At 39.6% G+C, this 19,990-nt stretch overlaps 1 protein-coding gene across 7 annotated transcripts in view; it reads left to right on the top strand.

The window, feature by feature from the left end:
• The window catches only part of LOC120714634 (mitogen-activated protein kinase kinase kinase kinase 3-like), a 49,703-nt gene extending 30,608 nt beyond the window's left edge, over positions 1-19,095 (top strand). For 2 of the 7 annotated variants that reach the window (XM_040000971.1, XM_040000973.1), the window contains 19 exons: positions 524-576; positions 987-1,025; positions 3,486-3,560; positions 7,041-7,092; positions 7,215-7,416; positions 9,349-9,455; positions 10,044-10,085; positions 10,409-10,493; positions 10,588-10,667; positions 10,832-10,892; positions 11,112-11,229; positions 11,416-11,474; positions 11,723-11,826; positions 12,170-12,341; positions 12,448-12,516; positions 12,652-12,744; positions 12,870-12,940; positions 13,597-13,652; positions 14,465-19,095. In XM_040000971.1, coding sequence (XP_039856905.1) covers positions 524-576; positions 987-1,025; positions 3,486-3,560; positions 7,041-7,092; positions 7,215-7,416; positions 9,349-9,455; positions 10,044-10,085; positions 10,409-10,493; positions 10,588-10,667; positions 10,832-10,892; positions 11,112-11,229; positions 11,416-11,474; positions 11,723-11,826; positions 12,170-12,341; positions 12,448-12,516; positions 12,652-12,744; positions 12,870-12,940; positions 13,597-13,652; positions 14,465-14,552 — 1,626 coding nt within the window. In that variant the 3' untranslated portion in view covers positions 14,553-19,095. The other 5 variants (XM_040000967.1, XM_040000969.1, XM_040000970.1 and 2 more) reach the window with 3 other exon arrangements.
• Positions 19,096-19,990: the final 895 nt, after the last annotated feature.

Genomic DNA, 19,990 nt, shown 5'->3' with positions numbered 1-19,990 from the left:
CCAGTACTAGCAAAAATTAGCAGGATGAGTAGGATGATAATGTTTCTTTTCATCATTGTTTAATGATGACATTGAAATTAGTTACTTGGTGTGCACCTAATCATTGGTCCTTTTCCTAAATGTGTCAAATGCCAGACTTGTTTTGTGGCTAACGCCCGATGATTAATATATGTAGTATTGGACCACAATGTGAGTTCAGCAAGTGTCAGCTCTGTATAACTATAAATACCCATATGCTCACCATATACATCTGTGAATGTCTGTGGTTATGAATTATACTTGAGGTGAAAGAGCTTCTTATTGTGGGTATGATTTCCAGCAGGCTGCTGTAACGGTCACCACAGCTGCTACAGTGGCAGCGTCTGCAGTCATTTGGCAACTGAAAAGGGCTTCAGTGATGGCCACAACTTTAAACGTGGTTTACTGCCTCAGTTGGCCAAGATCTACAGCACCTGTTAATATATGTATAAATGAACTATTTATGAATGGTTATGTCACAGTGGTAATCTAATTTGTCTTGTAGGATTTGCAGCTGGAATACGGTCAAGATTCATCACGTTTTTTGGGAGGAAACAAGTAAGTCTGGCTTGTTTCTTTTCTGTTTTTAAACATTTACCTCCCCCTGGATTCTCTTCTTTCATTTCATTGTCAGTTGCAGCTATCCTTCATTTTATTTTATATTTTTTTTAAAAAAATTTTAATGTCTAGATTGAGCGAGGATGTAGACAATAAGAAGACTTGGAATGTGAAGAGATTTTCTGTTGTGCATTTCAAAGTCTGTGCCAACTTTATGACACTGTCTGTATGCAGCTTTCTGCTCACAAGCATGCATTGTAAGCAGAAAGCTGAGGTTCAGATAAGCACAGCAGAATGTCCTCTAGACTGGGAAGGACTAAGATTTTATTCTCGATACACAAAATCAAAACCTAGGTACTTTTGTCTTTCTTTTTATTCTGTCATTTGTGCTTTTCCTACTTGTCAAACAGGAGTCTTCTCAAATCGGTGGAGGAGGAGCTGCAGCAGAGGTGAGTTTACTCCACTTTGGCGTCCACGTTCAGTGTCTTGGATCTGCTGGTGCTCTAACCACGCCTACCCATGAGCCAATCATTGTTTAACGGCAGGACTAATGAGGCCAATCACATGCAACCAATGCTATAGTAATTACTTCAGGCTGTCTCACTGCTCTCGGCGTTTTGGATTCTGCTGGGTTTTATTTCCTCTCAGGCTTGCTTCTTGCTTTGTTCTCATTAGGAAATGGCTGCGCTTCATAGAAGCTTCCTGCAGAGCATGGCTCTCACACACACATGCACGCACACACCAACAAACATGCACATTCTCATGGACATAGTTTTAGCCACTGGGTTTCATTTTCTATGGAGAAATTCCTCTTCACTGCTCAAAAGATAATGATTGCTATTTATGTGCTTTGCTACTTTTGGTGAGTAAGTCTGATATGAAAAATGTGTTTCACTGAACTCTAGATTAGCTTGTACATTATTAGGCATCAGGTACAAAGTTGTCTTAAATATTTCCCTTAGATGTTAAACAGCAAATCTTAATAGCAGGTCTGCTGGATGGTTGCTTTGCTGCAGGAACTTGTTAGCATTATTGTCTCTAGGCTAAAACATCTAAGGCTACAAAATGTTGTGGCTTTACTTGGAGCTTAACACGTCCAGGTTTTCTGTCTTTTTGGCTCCTTAACATCTTTGAGGTTTTTACATGTATAGTCACGTTAAATAAATATGAAAAATAACCTTATCAGATGTTTTAAATTGATGAACAGCAACACGTGATGTATGATGTGTCATTATTTATTTAACAAAAACTAAGACGAAACCAGAGGAAGTGCGTGAAACACTAAGTGAACCGCATCTGGAGCCACCTTTACCACCAATACCTTGAAGCAGTTGTTTTCTGTATGACTTCATCAGTGTCTCACATCATTGTGGCCATTGTTAAGTTCATATTATTATCTTAAGGTTCTACCACAGCTTTTCAGTCAGGATTGGACTTTCACTGGGTCATTGCAACACCTTGATTTTGATTTTTAGTCATGCTTCTGTGCTTGGGATCACTGTCCTGTTTTTTTTTACCTAATTGTGGCCAAGCTTTACCATATTTGATTCTACAATCCTTTGGCATACCAATGAGTTCATGGTTGGCTCAATGACTGCAAGATGCCCGGGTCCTCTGGCTGCAAAATAAGCCCAGGTCATCATTGGGCATGGAAGTTTTTATTTTTATGCGTTACGTTGAAGTCATGTGTTTCTTTTTTTTTTGTTTTTATCTCTTCAAATGTAGAACTGTGCGTTATGGCCAGACATCTACACTTTGGTCCCACCTGTCCAAAGAAAATTGGTTGGAATGTCTTGTGGTTTGTTCAGATGCAAATTTGCAAACCTAAGCTGTACTGCCATGTTTTTGTTTTGGAGGGTTTTTTTGCCAGGAGAAAGAAGAGGTTTTCTCCTGGTAACATTTTCAAACAAGCAACACTTGAGCAGTCTTTTCCTGATTGTAGTGTTATGAACTTTTGATGTTTAACATGCAGGCTGAGTGCTGTAGAACCTGAGGTGAAGCTCTTGGGGTTTCTTGCAGTTTTCTCCGAGCCTTGCATGATCTGAGCTTTGGGTGAACCTGCATCCACTCCTGGGACGATTAGCAAGCTTTTAAACGTTTACTTTTTTTAAAGGTGCTCACGCTTGCTTATCATCATATATTCAAGTGCATTTAATTAGTAGCACCTGGTATCTACACTCTTTTAATTGTTGTGGAAGCAGTAACGGCGTACTTAGTCTTTCACATACTGCTTTGGTATTTTGTATTAAAATTATGACATGGTTTAATATGTTATGTGTTGTTGTTCATCAGAGGTTATATTTACCCATTTTTAAGACATGCTAGGGGCCAAATTATTTTTATTATCTCCTGATATGTAAAACATTAGGATAAAGAGAGTTTCAAACAAAGGCCGGGTTTCTCTGTCCTTGGGATAATGAAAGGACTTTTACCAGTATTTGAGAATTTGATATAATATAATATGATTTAAAAGGTTACGCTTACTGTTGACGTGTGTAGATCTATAAGGACTTAATGGTTCAAACTGGACCGCTGGGTTTGGAAGTGTCTGGTTGTGGAAGTAATTGGCCCTCAGACTGTTTCTCTTGGTTGTTCAGATGAGTCATTTTGCTGATTTTTGTGGATCACAGTAAAAATTGGGTCATGCTTTTATTTGAACCTATTCAGTCCTTTCAGATCTGCACAGGGTCAGGAGTTCAGAAGTAGTTTGTGAACCAAGCTTCACTCAGCTTTCCCTCCCCTTCCCCCTTCTTCCTCTGTCCTCTTCTGCCTCTGCCTTCTGTTGTCATCCCCTATCTCCTTTGCTTGCTCCCTTTCTCCCCTGATCACTCCTCCTTATGCCCCCTTTCCCACTCCTCCTTTGTCCTTTCTTTCCCCACCCCCCTTCCTGTCTTCACCTCCTCTCCCAGGGGCCATGTGGCACACTTAGGGGATGATGAGGATGAGGATGATGATGGTGCAGATGATGATGAAACTCACACTCAGTAAGTTCCCTCTCAGTCTTAGAACTGGAAGCCTCTCCAAATCCTTCTTTTCCCATCTTTCCCTCACTTGTTTCAGAGGAAAGACTGAGAAGGAAGACAAGGAGTTAAGGCTTCCTACCTTTGCCAGTTTCATCCACACATCTTTATGGAGCACACCCCACCATCACGCCACATACGCCACCTGTTTGTGTGTGTGTGCCTGCTGCCTTTGTGTTTTCCATGCTTTCTTAAAGCTACTAACAGTAACCCTAACCCTAAATGTTCACCAAGACGCTATTGATATTTCCTCATATATTCTTTCAGTAGTAGAAATGTAATAAATGGAGAAGTGTAGGTGTCACGCAAACAACACAGCATTAAAATATACTTTATAGCTAAAGATTTGACATGTTCTATATGGATCATTGAGCCGGAGTTCAGTTTCATTCTTTAGATAACTGATGCTCATGACCTTGTCCTCTTGTGTGCCGTTGTCTTGTTTTGTTCTTCACTGGCTTCGCCATCTGTGTGCCTTCTTGCTCTGTGTGTGTATGAGTGTGTGTGAGATCACACTGCCTTCTGTCTTATCTTGCCTCTATAAAACTGGAGATCTGGCATCCAGCCTCTCCCCTCAGTGTAAAAGCCAAATGTCTGCGGCAGGCCAGAGTCTTTTTTTTTTTCCTTTTTTCTAGACAGATATTTTCCACCACAGTCAGAGAGGCCTTTTGTGCTTTATATTATAGGATTTTCCCTTCAAGTCATATCCACAACACACAGTGCTGTGACTGCACAAATGAAAATGACCTGAATTCCTAAAGTGGCTGCAACCTGTTGTGCTGTAGCAGTTTCTAGCTTTTGTAGTTTCCTTCTGTGTTGTGGTGGGGGGGAGGGGTTTTTTTTCTCTCAAGGGTTTTTTTTAAGGTGTTTAAGAGCGATAGAAAACAAAATCTTCTAGCCATACAAAAAAGGAAATTTCCTCCAGACAAAGGAACAAAAATATTTAGTCCCTCAGACTCTATGTAAACAATATAGAGAAAGTGTAGCCGAGGGGTGGGCAAATCCAGGCCTCGAGTGCCGGTGTCCTGCAGGTTTTAGATGTGTCCTTGATCCAACGCAGCTGAGTCAAATGGCTAAAGTTCCTCCTCAACATGTCATGAAGAACTCCAGAGGCCTGGGAATGAACTAATCATTTGATTCAGGTGTGCTGACCCAGGGTGATATCTAAAACCTGCAGGACACCGGCACTTGAGGCCTGGAGTTGCCTACCCCTGGTGTAGCCGATGCAGAAACGACTTGAACCTGCACTCTGCTGTGACTCTTCTGGTTCCAAAAAGGGCTTCCAGTTTTATTCAAATCTATGGAAAAATAACACTTTTGACTCCTTTGCTTTGAGACGTTAGACATTAATTAAACTGGAGACTTGATGAAGCGTTATTAAGTTTTATTGATTAAGTATGATGTTAATTCATTAGCATTTTAGTGTGAGAAAGGATGATAAACTTGGGTGTGCTTGTCATTGACAAGTCTGTAGCCAGTGAGCGTACAGTATCCGTTGGTTTCTCAGTCTCCAGTTTAGTTTGAGAACACAAACTGTTGCTGATCACGAAAACACTCAGCTTAAGCCTTCACATCCAGACTTGACGACCAACGGATGGTCCCCAAATCAACTTAGTTACTGAGTAAAAGTTAAAGTTAGGAGCATTTGGATTACATAGACACTAAATTTTGAAAATCTTTAGTGTAGGTATCAAAAATTCGAATAGATTTTGTTTCTTTTCAAGCATCTTAAAATAATTTCAGTTGCAAATAAATTCCCTTTTGCACATTCAGCATTTTAAAGTTTTAAAGTTATGATCTCGGCTTTGTTGGGGTTTTTGGTTGAAAAAAAAAAAAGTATCCATAACTCGAAATTTTGACTTATTAACTTGATATTTCAAGAAAAGTAGCACTGCCAAGCAGTAATCTACGTGAATGACATCATTTCCTTGTTACCCGGAAGCTGAAGCCCTCAGCTACAAATGCTACAGCTAAGCTACCAGTAAGTAAGTCATGAATGCACAAATTGCTGAGTATTTTCAACGTGGCTTCACAAATGATGAAATCCTTGTGCTGTTAGCTGAATCACATGGCGTTACTATCAGCAAACGTGCTCTCAAAAGCACCAGTTTGTTGCGATACGGTTTTGACTGCGCATTCCTCTGCGCCATATCCTTCCAGGTACAAGAAAATGACATCATTCATGTAGATTACTGATTGGTAGAGCTAACTCGAAATTTACTCAAGTTACTTTTCTCGGAATTTCGAGTTGATAAGGGAAAATAACTCGAAATTTAGAGTTGTGGATACTTTTTTATTTATTTTTTTAGTGGTGGAAACGGGCTTCCATATTTTGGTCATAATCTGATTGCATAGTCCTTATCACCAGCCTTGTGTTTAGCATCAGTGCATTCTAAGAGAGCTGCTTTCTTCCTGCTTTCTTTAGAGATGCTTTTATGCTTACTGCACCCATGCGTGGCTTACCACCTTAAGTGAATGTGTAAACTATGTCAGTCACAGATTAGTTTTGTACTGATAAAGTTTACACTTTAAGCTTCTTTAAGGGGGGGGTGATCTTTTTCTGTGTCTCCCACTCAGCTTAAATACTGCAACTTCTTTTCTTGGTACCCCCATCTTCATTTTTCACTGTGATTGGCTCCCAGCCTCTCTCCATTCTGATTTGTGTGCTGTGATTGGTTCTTGTCCATAACTTAACTACAACATTTATAAAATGTCATGGATAAAGTCTCTGAAATTGTGCTGGTCGGAAGGCATAATTGCAATTACTCTTCTATTTCTTTTCCTTTTAAAAAAAAAAGATTTTAAGAGGTGCTTTAAATGAGAGCAAGACACAAACTCTAATTTATTTACACTAAACATAAATTTTAATTTTAAAAGTAATACTTTTACTAAAATATTATTAAGTTTGTCAGTATCAGCGCTATCTATTCAGAGGCTTTGCACACGCTGACCCTTCTTTGTTTTACTGTTGTCTAAAGTTCTTGTCTTACTTTATATTTCGTGGTTAACCTTTAATGACCTTTCTATTATATCAGTTTGTGTGTAAGTGGCATTGGGCTGTGGTTAAACCTGTTATTTGAGCCTTTGATTTCACATTCAGTGAGCCTGCAAAATATTACATCTCATCTGATCTGGGTTCACAAATGTGTCAGCATATTTTTTCGATTATTTTTAAAACAAATCCGACAATTTTATTTTCTATTTCCAATAAAATGGTTGGGTTTGGGTTTTTTTTTTTTTTTTTTTTTAAGAAAAACTCTGGATTGTAATTATGCGTTGAACGTAATAACTTAGCTTATAAATGGCTTAAAAATGGCAAGTCAAACCATAGCTTCAGTGCTAACATTCTAACATATACTTATTGTTTCCCATATATTTCCTGGTTGTAAAAAACGGCAGCTGTCTTGAGTATCTTGTCACAGATTTTTCCCTCTTATTCTTCAGTAAATCAAGCACCATCATGAGGCCAAGGGTCCCACCCCCACTTCCTCCTAAGGTAGGAAAAACCGTGTCTGTAGTTAGCAGAATTTTTGAACTAGTAGCAATTTTAGTGCTCAGAATATGAAAAAAGTAACTGATTTCTTATACAATCTTTTTCTTCTTCTTCTTCTTCTTAAGCCCAAATCCATCTCCTCACCCCATAATCAGACGGATCAAAAACACGACGACAGCCACTCACACAGTGAAGATGACGGTGGAGGGGGAGGGACCATCAAGCGCTGCCCAGTGCCAGAGACGCCGAGCCCCGCCAAGCCCGCCTCCTATGTCCCCCCGCGTCCCCCGCCCCCGAAGCTGCCGCCCCACCGCCGCAGTAGCCTAGGTAACGAGAGCCCGAAGCTCAAAGACGTCGAAAACTCTGCCACAGAGGATGATGGGAGCTTTAGGCATTTCTGGGAGTGGCTCCACACGCCTCACACAGAGGAGGAGCTGGAGGAGGCATGGGAGGTTCTCAAGGAGGTGAAAGAGGAGCAGGAAAAACAGGAGGAAAAGAAAGAGAGTAAGAGCAGCTGATTTGGTAGCTGGGTAGTGTCCGCAGACCCTGTCGTCCCCTGCGATTGGTTGTGTGGTCTTCCATTAGTCTTTCCTTGTAGTCTGATTTATTTGTTCCATGATTCCATTAACAGTAATGCTTTTTTTAAAGTTTTTATTTGCTTTGTTTCTTCCGTTCATCAGCTCACGCTCAACATGATTGTTTGTCTCTAAAGTCATTTTTGTGAAGACTGATTGGTTCATCCAATGCAGTGATCCAAACAATCAAATGCTGCTAAACCACTCCCCCTCGCTTCTTAGGACAAAGGAAGAGGAGAAAACATAGTCCTGGCTGACTGGTCCAGTTTTGATTCTTTTAACAAAAGATTATTCTGTGCATTGTCAGCTCTCACTTTCTAAAAACGGCCTATTAGGGTCAGTGGAGGTTAAAGGTTTTCATGAAAATGAGCTGTTGTGTTGTTAGATTTTCACGTGAGGCATGGATCCCAAAAGCTCAAATATAACTTATTTATTTATTTTTTTACATTTTAAGTTTCCAACTTTAATCTCAAAGTAGTTTCTTAACTCTCAGAATATTAAGCCCTTCATTGTCCTCCAATTATTCTTCCCCCCCCCCCCCTTTTTTGGCCTTTAGTGGCCCTAATATGTCGTTGTAGACATTCTGACAATGAAGTGTTTTTTAGTTAAATTTGCTGTTTCATGTTTCTTTATACTAGTTTACAGATGCCAAATTATAACTGAACTTATTAAACAGTAACAGAAATGCCAAATTTTATAAAAGTTTGTAATCCCGTTTTATACTTTAGGCAAGTGACTAAATCCCCGTTCTAGTGTGCCTTTTAAATGTTTGCATTGTTGTTGAGCATTTCGGGTATCTCAGTCATGCTCTGATTTTTTTTTTTTTTTATTATTGTGTTATATAGTGTTCCTCTGACTTGGAAGTGGATAAGTTGAGCAATTAAAATTTGCTGCCACCTATGACCTAATCTCAGGACAGGGCTATGCTTCTTTGGATATTATTTTTGCCTTTTTGATTTTGCACAGAGAATGTAGATCCTGCATATTTTTAAGTTTATTTCTCTAGTTTTTTGATTGCGCTTTGGAAGCTTTTACAGTAAAGTGTTACATTTAATAAGCAGTATATGGTAGATATATTAACCATGGTGTTTTGGAAATAATAACAGTTCAGTAGATTGAAAGCATAGTGTAGAATTGCACAGTCATGCTGGAATGGTCGTGCTGTAGGCACGCTCAGGTGAAAGTTGAACTGTCTTTGACGATATGGTTATGGCTCTAATCACGACAGGAAGCAACATTCGTGCGTAGCTCAAATGGTTTTGCCGTTTACTACCTGTCATTCGCTGGTTACTCGCTGGGGTAGTAAAGGAGAGAAACTGATCAATAATTGACTGCAGTTTGTGGTGCATTCACACTCCCCCTCGATCATGACCATATTTGATCCTCTGTTTTCTTCCTGCTGGCCTGCTCCTTCCCTCCTCCCCCCCCTCTCTGCTCCCAATAGCTTGTTTTTGTTTACTCTTTAATATTAACACTCCTTGCTGTCTTTAGTCTTATAAATTAAATTGTTCTCATTAAATCAAGTGTTTTTGTAGACGCGTCATGTTTATTTTGGCTTTCTTTGTTTTCAAAGCTTCACATGCGCACACACAGTCTCTCTGTCTCTTACCTGCTCTCTCTGTTTCCTGTGTCACTCAAACACAGTAAGTTGTGTCTGTTGTGTCTGTTGTTGTTGTTGTTGTAGGTAATGGGCTGAACTCTCCCCACAATGGCGAGAGGGCCAGCCCAGCAGAGAGGCAGTCCACCATGCCACCTAGTGTCCCCATACGGAAGGACAAGAAGGATGTTCCGGTAAGCATGCAGGAGTGGCTCAAGGACCCACAGAGGTCTTGAGGGAGGATGCAGAGTGCTGCCATTGTTAAAATTATTAATAATCGGCATAACACTGTGTGGAGAGGAAAGGCCAAGTCAGGTGAAATGTATTGGGTAGTGTTTTTGTCAGTGCAAAGCCAGTGAAGGATCCTGACCTTTGTTGCTGTCGCAGCTCTTGCTGATCATCACTGTTTTTTAAAGAAGAAGTGGAATTTGGGCATCTCCCAAGTCAATAATGGATTATAAATCAGGGGAAAAATAAATTCCATAATGTTCAACCCTTGAGAAAGTTTAGAGGAGTGCTGTAGGAGAAGTTATGCACCTAGATAGCTTCATCTACATACTTGTCAAACTGAAGCACCAGATGGGTGTACTTCAAACTATGACTAATAGCTTAGTGAGCTAATTCAGCTACAATTATTTTATTTACAGCATGTTTTAAGTGCACTATAGACTATCTGCTGGGAGAATACATTTTATATATACAGGTTGTTATGCTCATATATATCATCCAGTCATTTTATTATTGATGTTTTTAATGTGTGTTTGTGTTTATCACTTCCTTAGAAGCCAATCAGTAATGGTCTCCCCCCAACACCCAAAGTCCATGTAAGTATGGGTCTTTTTTGCTTTGTTTGTCTGTTTTTAAGAGAAAATAATGTAGTTGAGTTAATTGGATTAGTGTTGTAAAGACTTCTTGGCATTGCACATCTTTTTGTTCCTATACAAAAGTTTTTTTTATGTGCAAAATATTAAATGAAATGAATTTACTCATTTGGAAAAAAATGGAAAACGAATCCATAAGCAAGTTAAAATATTACTTTTTAGTGTGGAGTGTCTCACTAAAGGCATTTAAATCACAGGGTCTCCGAATCCTTTAAATTTAAAAAAAAAAAAAATCTTGAACTTCTTTCTTTTTCTCCCGTTTCCAGATGGGTGCGTGTTTCTCCAAGGTGTTCAACGGCTGTCCCCTCAAGATCCACTGTGCCACTTCGTGGATCAACCCTGACACCAGAGGTAACCAACAGGAAAACACTATCAAAGTTTATTTTACAGGTGTTGTTTTCACTTTTCACTAAGCACGGATCAAATGCTCTTTTGTGCGTTTCAGACCAGTATTTGATATTCGGAGCAGAAGAGGGAATCTACACATTAAACCTCAATGAGCTACATGAGACAACAATGGAACAGGTGAGACTAGAAATCGGATAATTTAACATAATGCTATATACTTTCTGAAAACAGGGTATATTAGTTGTAATGTTATACATGTGAGATAGTCCAGTCTTTGAATCAGACTGTTTTAAATGTTCTGGCACACTGAGATGCTCAGATTACTTTGTGTCCACTTGCAGCTCTTCCCTCGGCGGTGTACCTGGTTATATGTCATGAACAACTGTCTTCTTTCCATATCTGGTGAGTTGTCGAACATCATTATTATAGAAGTGTGTTTCACTTGACTGCCCTTATTACTTTCACCCATTTGTCTCTGAAATTGTTCTTAAATTGGATCATCGGCGCATGATTTTTGATACAGTGTGTTTTATTTCTTCAAATATGCTTTTGTAGCTTGTATCGTAGGTCACTACTATTATTTCCTTTTAACTGTTTCTTCTATATCCTGTTTCATTGCAGGAAAAGCCTCTCAGCTGTACTCCCATAGTCTAAGCGGTATGTTTGAACAGGCCAGACAGTTACAGAAGTTACCAGTAGCCATTCCCACACACAAGCTGCCTGATAAGATAATTCCCAGGTAACTCTACAACTAGAAAATCTAAGCTGTGAAATATTTATAGCCTCTGTTTCCTTGTAGTTTTTCCCCCCCTACATAAATTAAATGTCACTCCTGCTTATTTTAACTAATTTAAATACGTTTTCAATAAAACCAGAAGTTTGTGCCAGTTCAGCTTTATATTTGGATCATATTTCTTTATTATAGGAAGTTTGCTGTGTCCAATAAGATTCCAGAGACTAAAGGGTGCCAAAAGTGCTGCGTAGGTGAGTTTCTGTAAATGCTGATTTTATATTTTCTTTTGTCGAACACCTGTTTTTGTTTTTTAATTATGTTCTGTGACTAACTTTATTTAACTGTATCAAATTCGGACTCGTTGCATGAAACTACCTCGTGTTATCTTGTACTGTCCTGTGTGGTGTTTGTGAAGAACAAAAAATAGCACTGAATTATCATTTTTGTGCAAAGAGGAAAAATTCAAATGTATTCATGGCCGGTGTTGTTTTTTGTGCAGTTCGTAACCCATACACAGGTCATAAGTACCTGTGTGGAGCCTTCCAGTCAAGTGTCATGCTGTTGGAGTGGGTGGAGTCAATGCAGAAGTTCATGCTCATCAAGGTCAGTTTTGAATCTCCCCAAAAATCAAGATAATGTTCATTTAATTTAAGCTCCTTTCCTAAGCACGTTTTATTACACAGTTACAAGAAAGAAAATAAGTATTTGCACACGCAAGAATTTTTTCCACAATGCTAGCAGTTTTTTTTTCAAGATCAAAAGTTTGAAAAGACCAAGCACAGTGTTAATTTTGCTTGGCCACGAGTTCTGCGGTCCTGGCAGATCAGCTGATATTGGTGCCAGTCAGTCGGCAAATGGCTCAGCTGATTCCAGTCAAATGATTTTATGATTATATCTAAATACAACACATAGCTTTCTAAACTTTTTTTCCTTTTCTATGTAACAGACTATTGACTTCCCACTACCCTGTCCGTTGGAGGTCTTTGAAATGTTGGTGGTCCCTGAACAGACTTACCCTCTCATCTGTGTCGCAGTCAGTAAAGGAACTGAACTCAGCCAGGTGGTCCGATTTGGCACAGTCAATCCCAACTCTACCTCCTCCTGGTTCACAGAAGCAGGTGAGAACACCGCCCGGCTCTGTCAAGTTAAACCAACAACAGTTTTCTTTGGTGGGAACAGCACGAGAGCCAAAGTAATCCTCTGCCTTTTTCTCCTCCTCTGCAGAAACCCCACAGACATGTGTGATCCATGTCACTCAGCTAGAGAGAGACACGATCCTAGTCTGCCTCGACAGTGAGTCGCTAATAGATTTTAACTCATCTTACCCATTTATGATCTTTTCAGGTTCAGATTTAGAAGGTATTATCACTTATTTTATTAGTTTTACCAAACTGTTTCCTCTGTCTTTTTTTGTTTTTCCTACTACAGGGTGTATAAAGATAGTAAATCTCCAAGGTCGGTTAAAATCCAGCAGAAAGTTGTCAGCCGAGCTCACCTTCAACTTCCAGATTGAAAACATCGGTAAACAAAAACAGAAAGACTACATGGCATGGATATCTTCTAGTGGGTTACTGTTGATCTATAAACAAACCTTAATCCGCATTGTTTTTCTTTGGGGTTTTTTCCTTTCCTTTTTTTTTATGCAGTTTGCCTCCAAGACAGCGTATTGGCGTTTTGGAGACATGGCATGCAGGGACGGAGTTTCAAGACTAATGAGGTGAGATTCATACTGAGCACATTTAAGAGTAAAACACGCTCTTCAGGTGGCCTCTGCGCGCTGTAATAATGTTTAGTCCGCAGCATCAGGGTGTCTTATTTAATCTTACTTTATTAGGATTTTGGGCCTTACTGTGGGTGCTCAATATAGCCTCAAAAAAATCACATCACAGTAATTCAAGGGATAACAGGGTGTAACAGTTTCCATTTCTACCCAATATTTATGTGGCCTTATGGATAGTATCATAATTACACATTCTTACATGGTTGCAAACCAGGATTAAATGCACATACAGTCTGTCAAAACGCTTCACTCTGACTATCTGTCTGTTAAGCAATGACGCATCAACCGTGCTTCCAGGTCCAAACTCTGCTACTGCGTTCACTGAGGCTGTCGCCACTTTAAACTGTTGCAGTGTTTTGTCTCTTGTTTTATTTTGTACAGGTCTCTAAGAATAATCAGTGGTCATTGTCGGCCTCTGTGGGTTTTTATTAGCACTATTCATGTGCAAAATGTCTTTAAGATTAGTTTTTAAAATCTTAATCCTTTATATTAAATCATTAGTCAGTATTTGGCAAAAGTCTGATGAGGCATCTGAGTCAGATCATCGGTGTTTTACGGCATCATTTAGCACCTCTTCTGCTTTCTTTCATCAGATCACTCAGGAGATCTCAGACAGCACACGCATCTTCAGACTACTGGGATCAGACAGGTGAGAAACACTTACCTGCCAGCATTTCCTTACAGTTTCATACCTGTCACACACACATGGACACACATTTAGGTCTCTGTTAACACTCTCTTTAATGTCTCACCACTAAAGACATGATGACTGTAGAGAGCAAGAGGCTGAGGAAAAAGGCCTCAAACTTCCCAGGTACACTCACGGGTCGCTGGCCACAGACGGCCCAAAACTTCTGCCGCTTTCTATCAGAACTTTCAAATCCTGCTTGATGCCAGATGATGCTGATCAGGAAAATTCAGAGAGAGAAAATATGGGAATTTTTTTTTGATTAAATGATGAGAGAAGAGACACCAAAATTATATCTGGTCTGATTCCTTCCTGCTTAAACTGTCAGATGCCATAAGTTCTTTCAGTTTAATGCTGGGGTTGTAGACCCTCGACAAAGCACCAAAACAGACATACTTGTGTAGAGGCTGGATCATCTTGGTGTCTGTTTTCTCATTACTGAGGCTGAGTATCTTCAAGTTGTGATGTGTGATTCTTTGGGTTGCTCTGAAAGAGTACTAACAGCTTTCTCACAGTTTTCCTCCGGGTTAGGAGAGTACTCTTAGCTTCAGAGTAAGTCATGTTTCTCTACTGCCTTTTTCCAAATAACAGGGTTTTTACAAGCTTGGACCATATCCCGTTTATTTTTTGTTTTGTTTTGTTTTAACACGCTAAAAAACCAGCTGGGCTGTTCTTTCGTCTGGGAAAGGGTGAATTGTTTTGCTACCTTGACTTGAAACTAAACTAGATGTTGTGTGTGTATGTTTTATCTCCGTGTGCGTTTTGTGTTGCAGGGTGGTGGTGCTGGAAAGCAGGCCTACGGACAACCCTACAGCCCACAGCAACCTCTACATCCTGGCAGGCCATGAAAACAGCTACTGAGACATGCACACTAACATACGTGCACATAAAACACGCTCTGTAGACACCCCAGCATTAGTACAGGAAAGGGAGCAAGCGACACACTCATCCCAACTCCACTTTTATCCCACCCAGCCTTCATCTTCTTCCCTGGCCCGACTAGCAGTGTGTCTGGGAGATGTTCATCAGTGCACATGCGGAATCCCAGTTGCAGCGTTTTATAAAGAACTGCAGTGTTATGTGTATCAGTGAAGTGTGCGTGTGGCGTTAGAGCAGTGGGTTGTAGACCCGTTTCTGACAGTGTCAGGGTTTTAAAACTCTTGGCCTGAGGCCGCTTTAGATCGGGATAGCCAGCTGAATCTCTGGCCCCTACCCTGGATACATCACACTGGGAACAATGTCTAGCACGGAAATTTGACTCCAACACTACTTCTACTACTACTACTTCTACATATGCTACTAACACTACTGCTACTGCTACTGCTGTTTGCGCTAAAGCTTCACAGAAGGGCCATCTTGCACAGAAAACCTACCCTTCTTCTTCATTGCTCCTCCTTCCTTTTTTCCTTACTTGTCCCTTTTTTTTAAAAAACTACACCTTTATTTATTTTTGGCATGACATGCTTTTAACAACCAGGATGAATTTCCTGTTTTTCTTTGTTGTCTTTTTAAAAAATAAAAAATAGAAAACCAACTAAAAAGCTTTGCCACTTTCCCTAGCATCAAATTCCAATACTCGTCACCACACAAGTGCTTAATTGACCTCTATTTAATTGTTGTAAATATAAGTGTAGTATTTTTGACAGAGACGAACACTAAAAGGGTTGTGTAGATAGGTGTGTGTATAGTTGGTCTGTACAACTGTGGAGACGAAACGCGAGACAAATAGACACGTTGCGACAGCAAATTCACTCCCTAGTTCCTTGATCATGTGACCCCTGCAGTCTCACAGACGAACATCTTTAGTAATCTGATATTACTCTTCTCATGGCGTGGACTTCAGGATCAAATTGAGCGAACACAGGACACCGATTGGCCGTTTTTCACTCTCAGCGCGTCGCTGTCATGACTTCCTGCTTGTTTTCATCACGTGACCGTCATCAGGGTGGACGAAAATGATCATTTCTGCTCGTTTCATTTTGTTTCTTCTTTTATTTTTTAATCAGAAATCTTTGTTTATTCTTCAGCAATATATATTTTTTTTGCTATTTTTATTGAACCACTGGTGTTACAAATTTGCACAGAGAAAAATGTATTTCATAAACAAATGTGATGTCATTATAATATATGACCTTGTGTGTGTATGCACAGTGTGTATGTGTGTGCGCGTCTGTGTGCGTAGACATAGAATATGCACATATAAGAGTGTCATGTACAGATCTGGTCTTTAACAAGTGACAAGTTTCTGGCCATATTTAAAAAAAAAAAAAAGCATCAGCAGATAAGAAAATACAAAAAGAGCTGGATATACAGAAATAAAGTCATTTAATTATATCTGGTTAGGCTGAAATCTAATTAGCTTTTAGCCCATTGGACAGAAATAATGTGTTTACAAAGTAAAATGCAGACCTGAATCATCTGCAGCCAGCCTGCGTTCCACAGTCACACAGTCACACAGAGACTGAACAGAGACCCACCGCCGCTGGTCACTAGAGAAAAGTTAGCCCTAGTGTTGTCTGACCAGTTAATTAGTTGGTTGCTAGGTGAAACTGGTCACAAAGAAGTACAGCGCTTTTACAGATTTATTAGACCACCACCCAATGTAAGGTTTATGCCACAGCTGCTTTACTGTTTTATAAAAACTGTTACAGTTACAGTTATTTGCTCACATTCCTGAGCAGAAAAATTAGTTGTTGAATGTTTAGTTTGATTCAGTGTGCAGGCTTAAATTTGGGTATAAAAGCAATAGTTGCCTCCTTTAAAAAATGGTGTTTGCTGCGATGAAGCACAACTTAATTTGTGGATCTACCATCCAAACTATGGGTAACTGCAGCGGTGTACTAGCAACCAAAAGCAATCACAAGACGTTTTTTGTGCAGCACCCTATTTGTAACCAGTCTCAGCTAGCAACAGTCTGAAATCGCCAGCATCCAAGTGATTTCCAACCGGTGAGCCACCGCTGTAACACAGGCAACTCTAAACTAAAACAACATGGCTGATAGGCTATAGTACATTTCACTACACTGAGCAATAAACAGTGGTGGGTTACTATTATTTGACCTCAGTGAAATAATGCAGTAACAATAACAGCATGTATGTGGTGTTAACAGTGCATCCACATCCAAATATATTACTCTCCATATTGTGGTATTGAGTGGTGTAGCCTGTAGCGTTATGAATAATGGTCTGCTGGTTTAAATTTGGTGCAAAGGCTTGCTCAAAAATCCAGTCAGACTCATTAATAGAAATTTCTGTGTAACACCTTTTTTTCCTGTATTCCTGAGAAATATTTGCAGAAGTTTTCATTGTCAGCTGTGACTTTTTTTTTAAAAGACCCATATCTGTATGAGAGCTCACACTACATGCATGTAGATGCGCACTGTCTGTGTAGGAAAGTCTACGTGTACCATTTAGTTTTCCAAGCTGTGACACTAGAGGTTCCTACTGAGGACACCAGTGTAGATGAACCCGAGATACCGTGCGTAATCCTGAAATCTGAGACATTTGCCTGTCGAATGGTTCACGTTCTCAAAGCTTCTCTCCGAATTTTTTCCCCCATATTTATAGGCTAAAGCAAATAATTTAAAAAATGCAGTAAATTGATCAAAATGAATATAAGCGACTCTTTATCAGATCAACACGTGACACTGGAAATTGAAAATAAAATTTATTACAGGCCGCAAATCCTGCTTCAGCAACCTTGTGGTTTTTAGTGCATCTCTGTCCCAGAGATGAGGCACAGCAGCGGCTGCAGCATTGTCTTTTAAACGTTCACGGGAATTGATTTCATCTGTCACAAGTCTGATTAAAGAGAAATCTTGCCATTCTTTGGGACTGACAGTTGAAAGTTTCACCACAGGTGGTAATCTGTTACCACCTGTAAAGAGTAAAAACCACACAAACTATTCATAACGTTTTCATCCGATGTATTTGTGGACACATCTGGAATCATCTTACTAGACTCCAGTTCCCTGTAAAGCAACAGGATCAAGTGCAGAACGGTTGAACTCGGCGTGAGAATAGAAATGCTCTGCCCTTTTTCTTTCAGCAAACCATAACATGTATCGATTTTACTATGAATTGCCTGCAAAGTGCATTAGTGTCCCAGGTGATTGATTTAGCCATTAATGAATACATGTGCTTCCTGCCAACAACCGTGATTATAGACTGGGAGTCATTTCATAGCTGCAGCCAAGTCCTTTATTAAGTTATTTAAGCCAAACTCTGTTACTTATTTTAAAAAAGATTAAGCCACAATAATCATATTTTTACCCTTTAAGTTATGAATTCAAGTTGATTGATTTTCCTCACTTGAGTGGTTGAAATGCCAGTGTCATCATCAACCCCGCGTGACCAGCCTCTTAGCGAATCGTACTATTTTAGAGGGGAAATGAATCAAGCATTCCGAAAATATTTCACTCTTCATTTTTGTAATGCTAAAATATGTTGTCGAAACTTCTTCTGGCCATATTTAGAAAATCTACCTCGTGGTATCTAGATCAAAGAAAAAAAATAAGTCTATTACTAAAGACAGCCATCAGCAGCACATGAGGTTAGCGTTCAACCATGTTCTCTAAACTTGCTCTTAACTGTCTGTGTCCTTTCAGCTGATGTGTGTAAATGAAAAAAATTCATTTAGCTGAAAATGGCTTTCTCAGTGTGAGGTTTTCTCAAAATAGCCATCTCAAATAATTCTTAAATATCTTAACACTTCTATGTATCCTCTTAGCTACACACCCGACGTCTATAATGTTTCAACATGGCTGGAAAAGGGAGGGGCTATTCCTGCACCCCTAACCACCTCTGCCTATTCTTTCCTGTTAAAAACATTTAAGTTTGGGAAATCTGTCTATTTAGCATAACAACAAAGTTCATGTGGGATTGAATGATGCTCTGTTTTCTTCTTTCTGCCATCATGCACACAAGTGTAATCTATAATCCTTAGAGCAGGTGCCAACATGGCCTTCCTTTGTGGGTTTTTGCTGAAATGTTAAAAGTGTGTGTGTTTCATAACCTCAACTGGGCCTGGATCAAATCGCATGTAGAATAAGTCACGGAGACGTTTAATGTGCTTGGAGTTGGGGATTGTTTTCTCCAACAGAAGAGATTTCCCTACCTGGTGCCCAGAGCAGATTCATAGAAGTCCTTTTGAGTTATTTGCAAAAGCTGTTTGATCCGGGTCTCATCCCTATCTTAAACAAAACACAATACGTCACCTCTGTTCTGTGGCTATTTCACCACCTTTGTCTTCTGTTTTCATATTGCAATGCATATGTTATGTAATGTATATAGTGTAAAATAAAATGGGTTTGTTTTACATACTGTATAATTGCCTATATTTTGTTTCAGAAGTGTAACAGATTTATGAGATGACAGGTTAACACATTAAAAAGATGGAACTGAACCATTTGGGTCTTGGCGTGGTCATTTTGTGGTCACAATTCAGTGAAGGTCGTTTTCACTGATGACGTGGTAAGAAAGGCACTTTGTGTGGCTGACGGGGTTAAATGTGGCTGGGTGGCATGTCACAGCTTTCCAGGAACCCTCAGCAGAACAGCCATTGTTAATGTTGGAAACACCTGTGGCGTTTATACTGTGACAAGTCATAAAGGATGCTAGACCTCACCCAATTATCAGGCGGACAAGTGAAGCTTCCACAAAAACTGGGTCCCTGCAACAGGAGACTGGGCCTCATTTACTACAGTATTTGCATGAAAACATTCGTACCCTGCACAAAAAATGAGTTTGCATGCAAGTTTGGATTTATGAAGAGTGTGTGGCAGCCTATTTTGTTGTCACCACCATGCCTATGTTAGTAAATCAGAATCATTCGTAACATATAGGCTTGATCAAGCTCCGTACAACTGATATTATCGTGGTGATGAAGTTGTAAAAGAGAAGTTCGCATCTCTAAGACAAAAAAAAAAGGAAAAAGTCTGACTGTAGAAGTTAAATAATAGTGTCTGATATTCAATGGTTAATGTGAAAAACAACCTGACAAGGAGAAAACGGGTGGAGGGCAAGGACCGTGTAAGACATTTACTGCAGTAAAAGAAAAATTTACGAAATGGTGCCAAGAAATTATTTTGTAAGCGGCCTGTACACGCAGGTTTGTGCATACAAGCTGTAAATTAGTAAATGAGGCCCAGTTACCTCAAGCATAGCAGCAAAAACGTCTACATTATGGCTGAAGAATAAAGTTTCAGAATTATTGCTGGAAAGGTGGCAATAGTGAATCGTGGGATGTATTTAGTTTTTAGTGTCACCAAAGTTTGTCTTCGTAGTTTGAGATTGTCCAA

This window comes from Simochromis diagramma, unplaced genomic scaffold, assembly GCF_900408965.1.
Source record: "Simochromis diagramma unplaced genomic scaffold, fSimDia1.1 OVJJ01000596.1, whole genome shotgun sequence".
In the NCBI taxonomy this organism is placed as follows: domain Eukaryota; kingdom Metazoa; phylum Chordata; class Actinopteri; order Cichliformes; family Cichlidae; genus Simochromis; species Simochromis diagramma.
This window is presented reverse-complemented; position numbering and strand designations above follow the sequence as displayed.